General features: G+C 31.6%; 1 protein-coding gene across 4 annotated transcripts; it reads left to right on the forward strand.

Moving 5' to 3' along the window:
* Positions 1 to 826: 826 nt before the first annotated feature.
* Positions 827 to 11,196, forward strand: LOC111511974 (uncharacterized). Of its 4 annotated transcripts, none has more exons than XR_012464674.1 (2): positions 827 to 988; positions 10,989 to 11,196. XR_012464674.1 is itself a non-coding variant. In XM_074171756.1 (2 exons), exons 1-2 carry the CDS (start codon positions 5,491 to 5,493, stop codon positions 11,082 to 11,084), a joined length of 618 nt encoding a protein of 205 aa, XP_074027857.1. In that variant the 5' UTR covers positions 5,070 to 5,490; the 3' UTR covers positions 11,085 to 11,196. The 4 variants fall into 4 exon arrangements, 1 of the variants encoding a protein (XP_074027857.1); XM_074171756.1 differs by lacking the exon at positions 827 to 988 and adding an exon at positions 5,070 to 6,012; XR_012464675.1 differs by lacking the exon at positions 827 to 988 and adding an exon at positions 8,701 to 9,041.
* The last annotated feature ends 7,460 nt before the right edge of the window (positions 11,197 to 18,656 follow it).

Genomic DNA, 18,656 nt, shown 5'->3' on the forward strand with positions numbered 1-18,656 from the left:
TTTTTAATGAAAATCTTGCCGATTCAAGTCATTCATTTTCTTCAGAAGAAGAAAGTGCGGCAAACAAAATAGTTAAAATTCAAAACGAAATTCTTGGCGTTTCAGGAGATGAGGATGCATTTCTGGTGATATGGAAAAGTACCTGTTTTGTATTTATTACACGGCAGAGATTCTAGTTTTACCTTTTGTCATAGAAATTTTGTTTGAATTGAAAAAGGTATATTTTAGGAAAGAGAGGTTTTGACTTTTTATTTCTCCGCTTCTATACAGATAAGAATGAAAAACTTCCAGAGAAAATAAGCAATTAATTTCTGAATAATCGAAATTAACTCTTTACAAATATTTGTAGATAATAAATTCAAGTTTCTTTCAGACACAAACCGGAAAAAATCCCTTTTTGAACAACTACTCTTTTATGAACATTGAATTACACGAAAGGAAAATACTTTCGGAACAACTAGTTCTTTATGAACATTGAATTGAACAAAAACCACTTTTTCATATTCAGTTTGTTCCTCAAGCGTACATTATGGAATTGAATAAGATATAATTCATAGAAAATCTACAAAATATAGTGCAGAATAATAATTTGATGAGTCATTAACTTGAACATTTCCCGCATGTTTCCAATGCGAGTAATAGACTACAACAAAACATATTCCTCTCGTTTCAATTATCCCACACCGTACGTTTCTCGAGCGTTTCTTCCGAGATGTAAGTTTATTTCTTTCTATTTCTGAACGTTTTTACCGGTCTGGGGATGAAGCAGCTCCTAGCTATTAGGAAACAAAAATAGTGTTTGCTTTATCTCTATCGACTGCTTCATACGTGATCCTCTTGAGTCCAAACCGCCCACTGAAGTGTTACTTATGATTCCCGAATCGATCTTCAATCTGTTGCACAATTTCTGTTTCGTTTGCAACTTAACTGCTACTGAACAACTCAGAAGTTATATGATGACTGGTAAATAAAGTGAATTTCAACATGGGTAATACTTCTCATAGGTACATCAGATAAAATTTGATATTCATGCCTTAATTTCTAAGACAATTCAAAATGATGTTTTCGATCAATATTTTAAACTGACTTATGTAGAAAATGTAACTCCTCTGGAGAAAGTTTGTGACAATGGCATGTAGTAAAATATGTAAAAGCAATAATGAGAGTCGTTAGTGCTATACAGGGCTTTTCATGATGAGCGTTAATTAGCCGTTTTTGACAAACTATTTAAGGGATCAACCTGAAAATTTCACAGTATGCATAAATAAATATGACCTACACGCCTAAAATATTTCAGACGAAGCGGCGTTGTCGCTTCTACTATACAGTAGCGGCTTCTTAGATTTTTCAAGTGGAATACCCCGTATATAATATCATATTATGATTCATTATCACTTTGTCAACAAATTCATATACTATTTCCCTATACCTATCTATTACCGTTTAGAAGATATAAATTAATTTCGATATTTTTTTTAACAAACATGAACTTTTATAAATGCTGATAATCTTGAACACTCTTGCACTAAAACGATCAAATTTGAAATGAAGTGGAGTGATACTATGAGAATCTCCACTTCGAGTCATATTTTCATTTGCCTCATACAGGGTCTTCAAAAAATGCAGATACTTTGATCTCATGAAAAAATGAGTGGAACTCAATTTTTTCAAATAGAACACCCTTTATATTTCAAAATTTTTGACCTCTACATCCAATTTTAGATTAACTTTGTTCAGATAATACTATTTCTATTTTGAACCATTTTCGAGATAAACTGTTTCAAACGGAAATTGACATGGTTTTCTTGTTCATCAATCATTTTTGTAAAACAGATTTCGTTTGATGTTTCTCAATTAGTCACAGATAATACAATGAAAAAATAATTATCAAAATACTCCCCAACCATCGAATGAAACTTCTCTTCAAACAATAGTTTTATTAACGAATATGTTCAAACACATCTCCACCTCTACTTAAACAAACATGTAATCTCTTCAAAAGATTGTCATGTGTAGCGCTTCTGATCAAGTCTGGAGTCAAACTATTGAAAGCAGTTGTAACTCTCGATTTCACATCTTCCATTGTTGTTATTGGAGTAGAGTTAACCATTTTTTAATGGAACCCCACACGAAATAATCTAATGGATTGCCATCTGGTGTTCTAGGAGGCCAACGAAAAGGTCCATTATTACCAATCCATCTGTCTTCGAAGATTTCGGTTAAAGGTTCGCTGACTGAATGAGAATTATGGGATGGAGCACCATCCATTTGGTACCATACACGTTCTCTTCCTGATTTATTAGTTGAAATCATTTGAATTCATTCCTCAGTAAATCTTCATATTTTGATGCATTCAAATTATCATCATAAAACTCGATATAAAAAATTGACTCATTCTTTATGGCACAAAATACATTGAATTGCCATCTTTCTTGAAAACCCCTTTGGCGGACAACATGAGGATTTTCTGGCGCCCAATAATGACTGTTGTGTCTATTGAAAACTCCATTTTTTGTGAAATTGGCCTCATCTGTTCATATGATATTGTCAAGGAAATGTTCATCCTCTTGAATTCAAAAAAACGAGCCAGAAAACCACGTCAGTTTCCGTTTGAAACAGTTTATCCCGAAAACGGTTCAAAATAGAAATAGTATTATCTGAACAAAGTTAATCTAAAATTGGATGTAGAGGTCAAAAATGTGGAAATATACAGGGTGTTCCATTTGAAAAAATCGCGTTCCACTCATTTTTTCATGAGATCAAAGTATCTGCATTTTTTGAAGACCCTGTATGAGGCAAATGAAAATATGACTCGGAGTGGAGATCCTCATAGTATCACTCTACTCCATTTCAAATTCGATCGTTTTAGTGCAAGAGTGTTCAAGATTATCAGCATTTATAAAAGTTCATGTTTGGTAAAAAAAATATCGAAATTAATTTATATCTTCTAAACGGTAATGGATAGGTATAGGGAAATAGTATATGAATTTGTTGACAGAGTGATAATGAATCATAATATGATATTATATACGGGATGTTCCATTTGAAAAATCAAAGAAGCCGCTACTTTATAGTAGAAGCGACAACGCCGCTTCATCTGAAATGTTTTAGGCATGTAGGTCACATTGATTTATGCATACTGTGAACTTTTCGGGTTGATCCGTTGAATAGTTTGTCAGAAACGGCTAATTAACGCTCATCATGAAAAGCCCTGTATACTGTAAAATTAACATGTTGAAAATGCCTATATTAATGATTCAGATTTATTGGAGAGAACAACCTAAAAAAACGCTTGTTTTTTACATCAAGGTCAAAATTCAACAGTTTTGCCAATATATTCAGTTGAGGCAACTCAAAATCCAGATTCAAAGATCACTGAGTTGGATTGTATCGTAAAACAACCAAAGGAAAAAATTGACAGGTATCCTAACTCTTATTTGATTGAATTTAAAGATTTTTTGTATTATTTTTGAAATATTTAAATTTTCTGAATTTCACAATATGAAATAATACTCGAAATTTAAGTAATTTTGAAGCACTTATTTGAATACATATTGAAAATTTGAAAAATCATTAGAAATGTTTTGGAAGTTTCCTTGATCTGAGTGCGATAGGAATGAATATATTTCACTTGAATCGTTGATATAAGTTTTTTTCATCAAAGCATGAAGGTGATTGTGAGATGAAAGCCATCTCTAAAAAGAGTCTTTTCTGATTTTTATGTTCAGTCGCTTACATTTTCATGGAATTGAAATCCATAAAATGACCTTCTTTATTTACTTGATTACTTAGAGCATATTTTTTTGGTCGTCATCTACAATGACTTTAATGAAATATTATTCTACCTTTCAATAATCTTTTTGTTTATCTATCATATTCTCCATTGCAATTGGAGCATGGTATATGATAGATTAAGTCTGAACATTGAAGTTTTGGAGTTTCATCTTTCATAATTGAATAGAACTGGCCGATACTTGATGAACATTCACATTGAAACTAATTAATACAGTTTATTGTATGATTTTCACTTTAAAGGGTTTTACAAAAACCGCGACACGTATTTCGCTATACAAAATCTTTCTCAATCGTAAACTAAAAGTTACTTAAAAACTAATCGATAAAGTTTATTCTATGATTTTCACTATAAGGGTTTTACGAAAACCGCGACACGTGTTTCGCTATACAATAGCTTCTTCAAGCATAACTGAGAGTTACTTCTAAATGACAACCTTATATACTATAACCTAGTGTGATAAATTTACCTGAAAAATTATACCTGAACTAATGGCGAATTATTCAAGTCAGTTTGATCGTTCATAAGATGGTGAGAGTTTTTGAATTTGTTTATTTCCATACTCTCCAACAGGTTAAGTTTCAAACCTTTCTTCTGGAAATGGAGGGGTTTGTATTCATGGTTGAACTCATGTCCCTCTGAGATTGGATGACTGGCATATGTGGAATTTACTTTTCCGTTCTGAAAACTATATTTGTGTTCCTTTTTGCGGGTTTTGAACGGTCTTCCAGTTTGACCTATATAAAACATCGGACATGACCCACACGATAATTTATACACTTCTGATTTTTCTGAAACTGAACTTTTATCTTTGTTATTCTTGATGTGCATGCTCAAGTTGTTGTTGGTTTTGAAAGCCGTATTTACACCTTTGCTGTGCAGAAAATCTGAAATATTTGTAGTGGGTTGGCCTAAGTAGGTTGAGGTTTTATAACTTTTATCCTCTTCTCTTCGAATTGTGTAAACTTCTTTCAAAGCTTGACTTTGATAATAAAGAATGTATCAAACCACTATCATAATCATTGTTGACGGCTGTTTGCTTTATTATATTCAGTTCTTTATTGAAATTCGCTTCTGACAAGGGTACATTTATCAGTCTGTGGATGATACTGTTGAAAGCTGCTACCTTATGCTGATATGGGTGAGTGGACGAATTATGAATGATAATATCTGTATAAATATGCCGGTTTACGATAAATTGAAAAATCATGTTTGTTGTTAACTTTTGCTATTGTCAAATCCAGAAAATGTATAGATTCGTCCTGTTTCAATTCGTATAGTTTCAATTCCGGATTGAACCTACCTTTATGCATCTTTTCAGATTTCAAAATTTCTACAACAATATGTTTATTGGCGTAGCATGTCCCCATCAACGCGATATCTGTATCAATTCCCAAGACTTCTAAATTTGTCGAATTCATGTTGGGTTTGATATTGTAATTGAGACCTTTTTCTAATAGATGAGTTTCCTGTTCTGTGAAACTAGTGTTCGTGAGATTGACAAATCTGTCAAAGAACCTATGATGTGAAAATAGTTCACTGTCTTTGGCCTTTTTCTTTTTCGTTGGTGGCTTGCTCCGAATTAAAACATCTAATTTCCTTCTCTGGGTTAAAAACTAGTGAAATCCATAAAAGAGAAATCGGCAGAAAATAACATTGTTTTTACGCGAGCTGATAAAGGAAAAACGGTCATAGCCATGAACAAAGAAGAATACGTGGAGAAGATTTTAGACTTTCTAAATGCTGGCATGTACGATAGTCTCAGAAACGACCCCACCCATTTATATCAGAAAGATGTCAAGGAAACTTTCAAAAATATTCATTGTGTCATGGATGAAAAGGAAAAATTTCGATCGTTAGTCATGAATCCACAACCACCGAAATTGTATTCATTGGTTAAATTACACAAAGATAACTACCCGATAAGACCGGTAGTTTCTTTTGTCACAGCTCCTTCAGTTGAAATATCCGAAAAACTCATTGCAATTATTCAAAACCACACCAATTTCAAATCAAAATTCAGTTTGAAGAATTCATACCATCTGATCAATGAAATTCAAGATTTTACTCTCCCGGATAATGCCAAATTGATTTCTTCCGATGTAAAGAATCTGTTTCCCAGTATCCCCCCGAATGAAACGATTACTTTGGTTGAGAATCTATTGGACAAAAACTCTATCAATCCAGTAGTGAAAAATGAAATATTAGACTTGCTTACGGTATGTTTATCACAGAATTACTTCCAATTCAATGACAAGTTCTACTCATCTTGCAAAGGTCTCACAATGGGAAACCCACTTAGTCCTTGTTTATGTTGATAACATATTGTTTATTGGTAATAACATGAGTGAAATGAACAATGTTAAATCATCATTATCTACAAATTTTGATATGAAACACATGGGCGAAACCAAGTTTTTTTTAGAAATAAACATTGAACGTGACATTGAAAATCAAATTTTGAAACTAAGGCAAACCAATTTCATTGAGAGACTCCTGAACAAGTTCAACATGTTTGAATGTGAAGTGAAACCTACTCCTATAAAACCAAACTTGAAATTGAAACTTGAAGCCGTATCGTGAAGCTGTATCGTGAGCTTATTGATTGTTTAACCTCTCTCACTGTGACTACTCGTGCAGATACTTCTTTTTCGGTATCGTATCTGAGTCGTTTTCAATCTCAACCGACAGAGGAGACTTGGACTCATTTGAAACGTGTACTTAGATATTTAAAGAAGACTAAAGATTTGAAATTAGTGTACCAATGTAATTCGTCTCATATTCTTGAAGGTTTTAGTGATGCTGATTGGGCCAGTGATATAAACACAAGAAAGTCTACGACTGGTTTTGTAATCAAAGTTTTCGGAAACTTGGTCGTCTCGTTAACAAAACTGTGTAGCTTTATCTTCTTGTGAAGCAGAGATTATTGCACCAAGCATAACAATTTTAGAAGTGATGTGGTTACAAAAGATGTTGATAGACTTAGGATTTGATTTAATACAAGTTATTCCTACCCAAATTAATGAATATTATCAAAGTGTTATCCACATAGCTAAACAAAGTAAATGTGAAAATAAATTGAAACACATTGATATAAGAATCAGTTTTGTGCAAGATGTACTTTGTGAAGGATTGATACAATTAATGAATGTTGAATCAGAACTTCAAGAAACTGATTTATTGACCAAAGGTTTACATATTGTTCAATTTAACAAACTTGTTGAATTTTTTGGTTACAAATGATATTTGTTGTTTATGTAACCTTCTTCTCAATTTTGTGTTTTTTCATAGGGCAGGTACCCATTATGCTAGGAATATTTAGTTCGTTAAATTGTAGGGGTGTGTAAGAGTTAGCATTTTGGACACACTGTCTTATCCGTCTTATGTCAATTGATGCTGTTCTGTTAAAAAGTTAGTAATGGCGGCGTCTTCGTTATAGTTACATGTATTACGATCATTACGAATGTTAAAAAGTATAAACAGTTTTAAATAATCAATACTAGACTTCATTTCATCAACAGGAAATAACAAAACTCACATATATGATCATGTTTTTCAATTTTTTATGGAAGTAGCCACCATTAATTCAGAAAACATGTGTATTCTAAATGAGTCATTACCTACCTGCTGTCAAACACGTAATGATTAGTTTCAAATGGAGGGAGTAGACAAAACATATTTTCCTTCAAAAGTGAATCATTTTCTAGAAATTTTATAACACTTTTCTGCTAGGTTTGTATGATCTTTGTAAATATATTTCAAGCTTATTTTAAAACTGCTTTCGGTGGCTTTAATGAAACTATTTTATTGGAATGCTTTCAAACACAATTTTTTTTCATTACCATATTGTTACTTTAATGATTATCAACTATTTTATAGTATGGTATATTTACTAAAATTCCAAAACATTAAAATAACTGTTACAAAATCAAATTGCTTTTGTGAATATATATATATATATATATATATATATATATATATATATATATATATATATATATATATATATATATATATATATATATTTGCTGTCGCCAATAATAAAATGCAACCTTTGAGAAAAACCACATCGATTTTAGAAGTCGTGTAATGAAGTATGATTTGACATTTTTATTTGACTAGCGTCCCAATCACTATATACCCAATAATATTGTGTAATATTTGTCATTGGAAAAAAATTAAGAGAAGTAGTTCGTTTAAAGGTCCACGTAACCTAGTGCTTCAATTTTGTTCTTGCTGAGAACAGAATATATATATATATATATATATATATATATATATATATATATATATATATATATATATATATATATATATATATATATATATATATATATATATAATACATACCCTCAAATCACTAGCTCAAAATTCTATTCCGCCTTTATTATCAATGAGAGAACCTTCTTAGTGGAAACATCCCGACAGATGATATTTATCCATACTATATATGAGAAATCCTGTCCTCATACAAGAACTTTTGAAGGTATTTACGGGTTTGAAAATAGTACGACTCTGTCGCAGTACCATCACTCCTAGAACAAAGTGTTTTTTAACAGTTTCAAAGGGGTATTATAGTAGCTGAATTATTTATATATAATTATGATTGTATATATTATTTTAATAAATGACGCCATTTTAAAATGATAGCAATTCGGCATACTAACATTAGAAGAGTTTAAAATATGAAATACCGCACATATAGTAATATTTATAGTAAAAAGTGCATAAATCTTATGAGATTATATTATTTAGAACAAACTGAGTTAAGTTTGCGACTAGAACATTAATACGTAAACAGAGTAAATTTTTGTATATGTGATATATTCACAAGTTTTTCTAATGACAATAAAAACTCGCATACCGGAGTATAAAAATCCCGAATGCGATTCGAGGTCATATCGCTGGCCATTCAGAAATAAATGTTTGAAGAAAGCGGTCAGCGTTTTACTTTTTCCAATCAGAGTACTTGACAGTGTAAATAATATTTTTTCCAAAAACATTAATGAAAAATGGAGCACAAACAATGTGTTTAAAGGTTTTATAAGTACAAAAGTGAAATTATTAAAATGACTTCAAATTTTCTATCTGTTAGTTTATTATTCAGTGTATAAAAGCCAAATGGAATGAGTTCATTATTTTGGTTACGATATTTCAAAAAATCCCGAAACACTTCAAATTTAAATTATAATTTGATATACTTCAACCGGAAAATGCTACCCTATCTTCAGCTCCCGTCGAATTACAGGTATGGGAGAGTGTGTATGAAAGAGCCAGTTTTGAAAAACATTAAAAAAAATTAACGTCAGGTGATGGTTATTGAATAAAATTGCTTTTTGTGAATAATTAGTTTGATAGTCATAGTTATCCAATCAAAATAAAATGAGATACCATGACAGAAATTAGTATTATGGCAACTTGAAGAAAAAGGGGGAAATCGGGTCTTTCAAAGCAACATGTGTATGAAAGAGCTGGGCATGTGCTATGAAAGAGCCGTGTTTCTCTTTACAAAAAAAACAGTCTTTGAGCAAATAAAAATCACTTAATAAACTATTTATCTGTTATATAAATCTTATCGAACTGTAAAATTACTCATTTCTGTGAAAATCAGTTATTTATCAGTTTCAAATCACAATCCACTCGTTCATAACTATTCAATATCATGTTTCGAAAGGCCCGTCAACTGCAACATCCAGAGGTTGGAGTCTATGGCTACAATGAGGTGAAAATATCAGCAGAAGTAATTTGTCCAATTGGTTTTGACCCTTTTTCAGCGATGATTTTAGGAGGAGCTGAAACAGTGCTGAATCCTGGTGTCGGCTCTTTCAAAGCCTCCACAAGTGGCTCTTTCAAAACATTTTGTCATTTAAGTTGTAACATCAAATTACAGCTATTTCGCGTAAACATTATGACATCAATATCATCGCAAAATAATGATAAATATATGCCTAACGATACAACATATCAATTTTATCAACTCATGCTGCACTTTTCTTTGTAAAACAAATTGAGTGAACGCAAAAAAAATTACTTTTTGGTCCTGAAATCTTTGATGTGGTGTACCGACGCCATTCGTTTTCGCAGAACTGTTAAATGTTTGTGGATAACAGCCAATCAGTGTTGCCATACAAACATTAAAATCAAATTATGGTAAGATTTTGGTAAGTGGTAGAAAATTACATCGGCTCTTTCAAATCCTGGCTCGTTCATGCACATTCTTCCCTACAACCCCCAATTTTTTTGATGGAATGTATAAGCTTGTGATATATCGTTTGAAAGATCTCTTCATTCTATATTAAAAAATGTTATCGCTTTCAAGTTTATAGCAATAATTAAGATAAAATAAATTAAAATCTTGTGGTAACTGAAATTCGATAAAATACACTCAAAACTTAATGCAATATACTCAAAACTTATTTCATGTCGAGGTATTGATAATAAGAAAGTGAGTAAAAACCGTAGCAAGGTTTTTTTAAGATGGTATCCTTTAAAAACTGTTAATAATTTTTGTGGCAACGTTATTTTGAAACGCCTTGTCAACTTGTTTTGTATGTTATATTTGTTGTCAGCATTTTAATTTGAGTTTGAAGTTCGTTAACTTCAAGTCTGAGAAACGGTAAGATTAACAGAAATGCATAAAATAACAGTTTTACAAATTATTGGTTACGGAGATGAAACCTGAACACAACAGGAAGTAGCTCGCCTCTTTTATGAAAAATTTACTAATTTTATTTCAATTATTTTATAAGTATCTTTACAAAGCTACTTCTTGAGAGTATTTGAAAAATGTTATAGTAACTGTCGAAATATTCATAAAAGGTTTTGTAGTTTATAATATATACTATATATTTTATAAAATAGTGCTGATTTCCTACTTATAGCTATTTTGTAAACACATTGGAAACATTTCTGAAAGAAATACAGTTTTATAATTTCTTTCTATGGAACGTTTTTGCAACTATTATAAAATATAAAATTGCTAGTTAGGATGGTATCATATGGTTATTCTCAAGCTACATGTCAAATTTTTTCGACTATTCATAGTTGTTGATAACTGTTCAGTTTGTCAGGACAGAATCAATATTGCTAGTGCTACTCATTCTCTCGTTGAAAACATGAATCTTATTTTTATTTTCAACTCACATCGACAATGATAAATATTTCCCGCTGTCATTCATTCTTTATCCGATTTCAGGTTCAGGTGCACAGAAAAGACTTCGTTTCACTCCTTGGGGAAATTGAGCCAAGAATTGGGTCCAGCACTTCAAAACCTATCGCGTTTTTCACCTAGACACATATTTGAAATTGTATAGAAAAACGTAATCAGACATGTAAATTTATGACTGTGTATATACAATCAGAATATTTGAAATGTACAGAATAGATGAAGAGTTTTGTTTTACCAGTGGGATATTTCATTGTTGAAAACTATTTCAATTCAATTTTGTCTTGGAAGGAATAATACATCGATGGTTTTTCCCAATTATAGTTTAGAAATGTGTAGATTCTCGGTTCCATCACATTTTGAAGCGTCGAAGGATGCTTTGCTACCATCAAACTTTGAATGGTGTGAATGAACATCATTGTGAAATAAGAACTCGAAATGTTTTTTATAGGTAAATCAGCTGTCGAATCCCAATGAACGATAACTCGCAATGGTTGAATCATGTGCAGGAAAGAAATTAACGTATAATTCCTATTACTGCCGAGAATGTTGCATAGAAAATCTGCCCAAGAGATGGTCAAATATCCCAAAAGGAATATTAGAATATCGGCTAATATTCCAAAATAACAACGGGTAGTGTTTCTGAAATGAATCAAACAATTTAGTTGAAAATATTTCATGAATTGAAGGGGTTATATTTTAAGGAGAGATCAATTTTTCGAGAGGAAAGGTTTTGGCTTTTTACTTCTCCATAATAGAGTTATGTTTTTGAAATTGATTAATCCCTTCCTTTCTTCGGAAGATTTCCACGTTGTTTGTGAGAAGGTGGAGAAGCAGAAAGCCAAAACATTTTTTTCACAAAAATTATTCTCTCCTAAAAATACATATACTCCTTTCATTTCCAACAAGATTTCTATAGCTGGGATTTCATCAAATATGCGAATGGATTTAATTACACACTGTCATCGATGACATGAGTAGATTTACTCATTTGTGTCATGATTTCATGAATTAATTGGGTTTTTTTCCTCATAATGTTATTCAGATTTGGTTCTGAAGAGCTGATAAGGCAATTGCCTTACGACGAAACATCGGATGTCTACCAGTGGGAATAACAGTATTTCATGTAAGTGCAATTTCATCTTTTTCATTCATTAAATTGCGTAGCAATCCTGTGAATGGTATCTGATTCAATTCTATGACATATATTTTAAATACAAATTAATAGTTCGTGACTGTGAATGAATAATTCTTATAATTGATTCTGATATGTGATAGAATCGGTCGATACTTGATGAAAATCCATAACTTATTCAAGAAACACTTTATCATGATATTTTTACTACACAGATTCACAAAAATGCAATACATGTTTCGTTATGCAATAGCTTCTTCAGGTGTGTCTATACTAACTCAAATCTAAATATTTAATGCTCCATTTATATTTTTACAATAAGGGGTACTCGAATTTCACCCAACCAATTAACGTTAAAAATGTGAACCTGTGTTTGAAACTGAACCAATAAGAGAATACATTTCACAAACTTATTCAAATAAACATGTAATGAAAGAAATTACCTGAGTTTATGTATCAGTTGAGCACCCATTTCCACATTGAAAAAAATATTCAGTAAAAGGGTATTATTTGATTCTATTTGGTTATTCAGTAAATGACCCGAATTTTTTAATTTATCCATTTCTGAATATTCTGAAAGATTGGCTTTCAAACTTTCCTCTTTAGAATGTGATGATTCCCAGTCTGAATGTAACACGTCTTAAGCTGACTTCTGACGGTATATATATATTTTTATATATATATATATATATATATATATATATATATATATATATATATATATATATATATATTTTAAGGTAAAATCAAAAATATTAATTGTTCATGACTTACATCTTATGTGAGGATGGTTACATTGATGTTGAAGAAAAAATGTTGATACATTAGAGAAGATGAAACTTGATACACAATTCTAAATGCTTGATAATTTATCGTTTGATAAATAATATTTTGTTCAGTACACCAACATCTCTGGAAAACTATAATTTAACTTCCAATTTAACCCTCCCTGTCAATGACAATATAACTAGTGATGCTCCAGTCCAATTCATTTTTACATCCTTACCTTTTATCAAGGAGATCACTCCCAAACTATCTAGGATTTTTCAAAAATTTACCTAACATTAAAATAGCCAATAAAACGGTACTTACCATTGAATCAATCCATAGCAAAGTCAAAGACAAGGTCCCTCTAATAAACCAAGTGAATGTTGTGTATAGTATTCCGTGTCAATCATGTGATAAGATATATGTTGGCCAAACTTCACGATCATTAGGTGCTAGAATTACTTCGCACAAAAGTGACTGTAGATTACATCCAGAAAGATGCTCTTTAGCAGACCATGTGAATAAGTTGGACCACCTTATGAATTATAACTCAATGAAAGTATTAGCCACTGAATCAACCTCAGTTAAGAGGTCCTTTCTGGAAATGTCTTACATTTTTGAAAATAACAATTGTATGAATAAAAAAAACAGACATTAATCACTTGAGTGGAATTTATTCCTACTTATTGACTCTAGATAAAAGCTTTTACAAAAAAACAATATCAATTTAAACAATTCCATTGTATAATATATCTTAAATTTAATCTTTCATAACAATTTCACCAAACATAAATTTTACATTATACACTAGAGTACACTTGGTACTCCTAGTGAGAGTATATAAGTTTTATCAATTGACAGATGTCACTCTGGCATTTTAACGTTCTATTCTCAGACTCGTTCATTTGAATCCTGCACGCATGGTATGAATAACGGTCTGACGAATAACAATATTTTATAAAAAATAATCTCAAGTATATATATATATATATATATATATATATATATATATATATATATATATATATATATATAACTGCGACTGCGATCTATATATGCGATCTATATATATGTATATATATATATAAATATATATATATATATATATATATATATATATATATATATATATATATATATATATATATATAAAATCTAGAAAGGTTAATGCAGTCAAGCTGCTGGAAAATAATTCCATGAAAATCAAAAAATAAATAGATAAGTACTCTTTGATCATTCCCACATTGATTTCAATTTAAGAGCCACCGGTATACAGCTGTTTCAGCCTATTGGGCATCGTCAGTACCGGGCAGGCGGTCCTCGATTGAAGACAAAATGAGAAAAAACCAAGAGAGTACTTGGTACACATTCTCGAACCATCAGTCCATCCTTTCGTAACTGTGTCGTGAGTGCATGTCATACCAAGTTTCGTCCAACTAAAAAATTTGCCGTTGTTCTTGTCTATATTTAGTTATTTGTTCTAAGCATTTGTTACGCAATTTCGCTATTCTTTTACTTTCCATAACTGCTTGACGTTTGTTTGTTATTCTAAATCCAAATCCAGTTTCTTTATTATCATTCAATCATTTTGTTAGATGAATATCTGAAGGTTTGGGTAATCCCATATCACATCGCCTCTTGCGTTCATAAGGTTTGTTTTTGACTATTTTACGTACAGTAAATAAAGGAATTTCGGTCAAATCTGATGATGCTTGTAATATTTTGTTTCCTTTGGAAGCAAACTTGAGATGTAGATCCTTATATACATTGAAATATACTCTCTGTGTTACAGTATTCAAATGCATCCGAATCTTATTCAGTGATATCTGTTTCTTTTTCGCATTGTTCACCATCGCTATTGGAATCACTACACTGAAAGTTTGCGTTGTTATCACACTTGTTATTACTATTAGTATTTGTTCATCGACGCCACATTTTAAATAGATAAAAAAAATTTCAAGTAATCATAACTGCACCAATATCGAATACAAAACACTGAAATCGCGATCAGTTCCTGAACTGAACACGACGGCGATAATTATCCCCGCATTTTCCGATTTCTATTCGTCACCGTAACATGACTTTAAATTTAATTTTATGACTCTTCAGCCAATCATAAAACTCGGTTAGTAAAATACGAACCGTCAATTCTGCTGTCCACGAGGACTATTTCACAGCCGGTTCATTTCTATGTATTACTTTTTTTGGCCTTTGAGAGTGCCGCCAGTTTTAAATGTTCACAATATCGTGTACTTCAACCATACCAGTCGTCGCTGACTGTCAACGCTATGCTATTCATAAAATCTGCCGCAGTAGGATTAACTTTATATGAACTAAGTGGGCATACTTGAAGACATGCTATAAATTGAATTATGTATAAGAACAATTACAAGAAAAATTATTTCAAAGTATTTCATCAATTAGACTTTTATCTGATCGTTTAATAATTACTGAAACATTCATCACTTACACGGATGGTCATTTTCATTTTCAATTCTACATCAACATCTATTTGAATTTTTGGAAACGAAAACACACGCATTTCTCGTGTAAAGTAACGACTTCATCAAACTGGTAGTGACAAGTCTGCTTTTGTGATGACAGTACGGAAAACGATCATACTATCATTTCACTAATTTCCAGTCATAAATAGTGTTGCATTTTGTCTCCTGTTTTGTCGAGAGAAAGTTTTTGGTATTTGGTACGTTCAGTATTAAAGCAAAACCAATTCAAAGTGTTTGTTTTGTTATGAAGGTACTTTTGAAATAGTTTGTTCACTGTCAGATAATAATTTACCTGAAGTTTTTTTCTGATACTGGGTATAAGAAAATCTGCAGACAATTCAAAATCATGTTATTTATAGATTCCACGTTGTAATTTGGTAGGAAACCTAGGCCAGAAATTTTTCGGTGCAATCTATTCTAAGTATACCCAATTCACTATCAAATTATCTACAAGAAAAATCCGTTCAGGTCAGTCTCAACTCACCTTCACTGTTAGTTAATGGACTGACACCTATCATAAAACAAATATTCCCCTGGCTAATACCATGAAGGGCGTTGGATTATATCCGACAGGTGTCAGTGCAGGATTCTTCACTTCCTGACGTGTCAACTGACATATCAAGAAGAGTACTGCGACCACGCCACTGAAAATGACTGCCACAGTTGCAGTTAAAACGTTTGGAGATTATAACCAAAGAAAACCACGGCAAAACCTGGAAGCCAATCGAAACATTGACGCCAGCCGTGAAAGCATGCATTCCTATACCAGTTATACTGTTTTCACTATTAATATTGTAATCCACTTCAGGCCTCATCTAGAAAAGCGTCATTCAGAAATTGATTTTTTCATGAACCATAAAGTGAGAAAATTATCAGTCAGTAGCCAGGCGGTTCAACGTGGGTGCTTTGTTCACTCACTCGAATCGACTGCCGTGTTGGTCGGTGGTTCAAGTCCTAGTCTGAACGATCGATTTTCACTTGCTATCGTTCAACCCGTGTTAGGAATCACACGTTAAAAGGTAATACCTCGTTAATCCTTAGTTTTGACTTCTGAGGGTGGTCGTTCGTAGGAGTGCGACAGCTGGTTAACGGAAAAACGGATTTTCTTAAAAAGAGATTTATTCTTCTATACATATTTTGCAAAACTTATTATTTTGAGGACCATATGAATTTTGCTGAACCTGTTATTGATACTATTCACATCTTCTCGAAATTTATTATATAGATTCATGAAAAGTAAAATTTCAAATATTGCCACAGAAGAAAAAATACAAGTGATAGGAAGCTTGAAATTGAACCGGATATTCAAAGCCACAAACAGAAGCATTAGATTACCGCACCAAGTTTGGTATTTCATTTGAGCGATTTTAATGGATGTGGGGTAGTTCTGCAGCGTCGATAAATAAGGTGTCAATAGGTCGAACGTGACTTTATTCTGAATTTCCATCCATAACCAAAGCGGGAATAATTTCATCTGACATGACTGCATCGTTACCAAATTGAAATCGTGATTTGATTCGATCAGTCAAATATTATATATTCATATTGGATGAGATGATAGAATATTAAAATTCCTTCGATTGCAGTCTTGATTTGACTGTGAAACCATTCAGTGCAAGTTTTCAATACACGTGGATATTTGTTAGGAATTCAATTTCAAGAGTCATTTAATATACGGGGCCAAATGGAAAGTTGACGGCAGAAAGGTTTACATTTGGACTTCCAGTGTCTGAAATGAAAATATATGGATGAACACATGTAATGAACAAAACGTTAATATACTGAAAATAATAGGATTTGTGAAAACACAAATTATTGTAAATGAATGAATATTTATTGACATAAATAAATTTGGTGAGGTACAAGTTGAAATAGAAAACACTTCAATAAACACATATAAAACGACAGAAACTATCTGGGCGATAGTTTGAACGTGGTGAAGCAATTGAAGAATAGAGTAAAATCAATAGTTGAAATAAATAAAATCTTGATCAATACTTATTCTAAACTTATCTAACGAACGAAAGCCCATTGGAGAATTGCAGTACATGTTATACAGGGCTATTCAAATTCGTTTCTGTACATGGGGGATCTCGTAAACGATAAGAGATATAGTATCGACCCATAAATAGTCATCTCTCGGAGGAATCAGTCCAGTCATCACCCGAAGATAATTGTAGATACTAACAATCGAAACGTCGTGAACTAACGTGGCTTGGAATCTCTTAACTCTTTATTTTATTTTCATTTTTATTTTATTTTTTTTGTTCAATCGTTCTATTTTTACTTGTATTTTATTTCACTATTATTTCATTTCAGGTTATTTTTGCTTAATATAATTGTTATTTTCAGCTATTCATTTTTAATTCTTCTTTTTTAGTTGTTTCAGGGATTTCAAATCATTTCATATATTAGACAATGGAAGTCCGAACTAGTGAAATACAGTAATTTTGGTTTCTTTTCTGTATTATTCATTATAAAACTTATACTGAATGTTCCCTTCGCTGAGCTATTTATATACTACCAGAATGTACGATGTTTGAAATCGAAGCTATCAAATTATACTCCAGTACCATTTTCTGTGATCACTATAATATATTTCTTACAGATACATACAATGTTCTGAATAGTGAAGTGATATTCAGTAATTAATATGTTCATTGCCGAGACCGCTAATCAACGCCTAGCATTAAGTCAAGAGGAAGTGCTGGCACTTTGATTGCTGTTAACAAGTCAGTTGAAAGTTTTGTTAAAAAAAGTGGTAATCCGAAGCTGAGGATCTTCGGGTGGCAATACTTCAACAAAATTTCATGTATGTTGTGGATATATACCTCCATCTGACTATCAATTATTGACTTCTTTTTGCTCTAACCGTATCACCGATTCTATAACTATAAAGATTTGAACAAATTTTATTACAATATGATTTTCTTTACAATATGATAATTATACTAATTCATCAGGGAATACTTTCGATCTCTTTCTAGATATGTACAAAAGTTACATATCCGCCAGTCCCCTCTAGTTCGAGAAGATAACCCCCATACAACATTTCATTTGATACACACATTTCAACACAAAATTTGATAGATTAGTTTCATAAATATAATTATGAAAAATATAATTTCCACTTGATTCTCAATCTATTCCTATTTTGTACTCTTCAATACACACGGAAACAAACACTTTTTCATCTGAGATTAACACTCATCTTAAAAAATTGGTTTGGCTTAGATGTAATACTTATAATTCAATATGTTATGCAAAAAATTACCTATCATCAAATTTCTT

This window comes from Leptinotarsa decemlineata, unplaced genomic scaffold (genome assembly GCF_025532065.1).
Source record: "Leptinotarsa decemlineata unplaced genomic scaffold, Ldec_3_MD MMD2_tig00000035_RagTag_RagTag, whole genome shotgun sequence".
In the NCBI taxonomy this organism is placed as follows: Eukaryota; Metazoa; Arthropoda; class Insecta; order Coleoptera; family Chrysomelidae; genus Leptinotarsa; species Leptinotarsa decemlineata.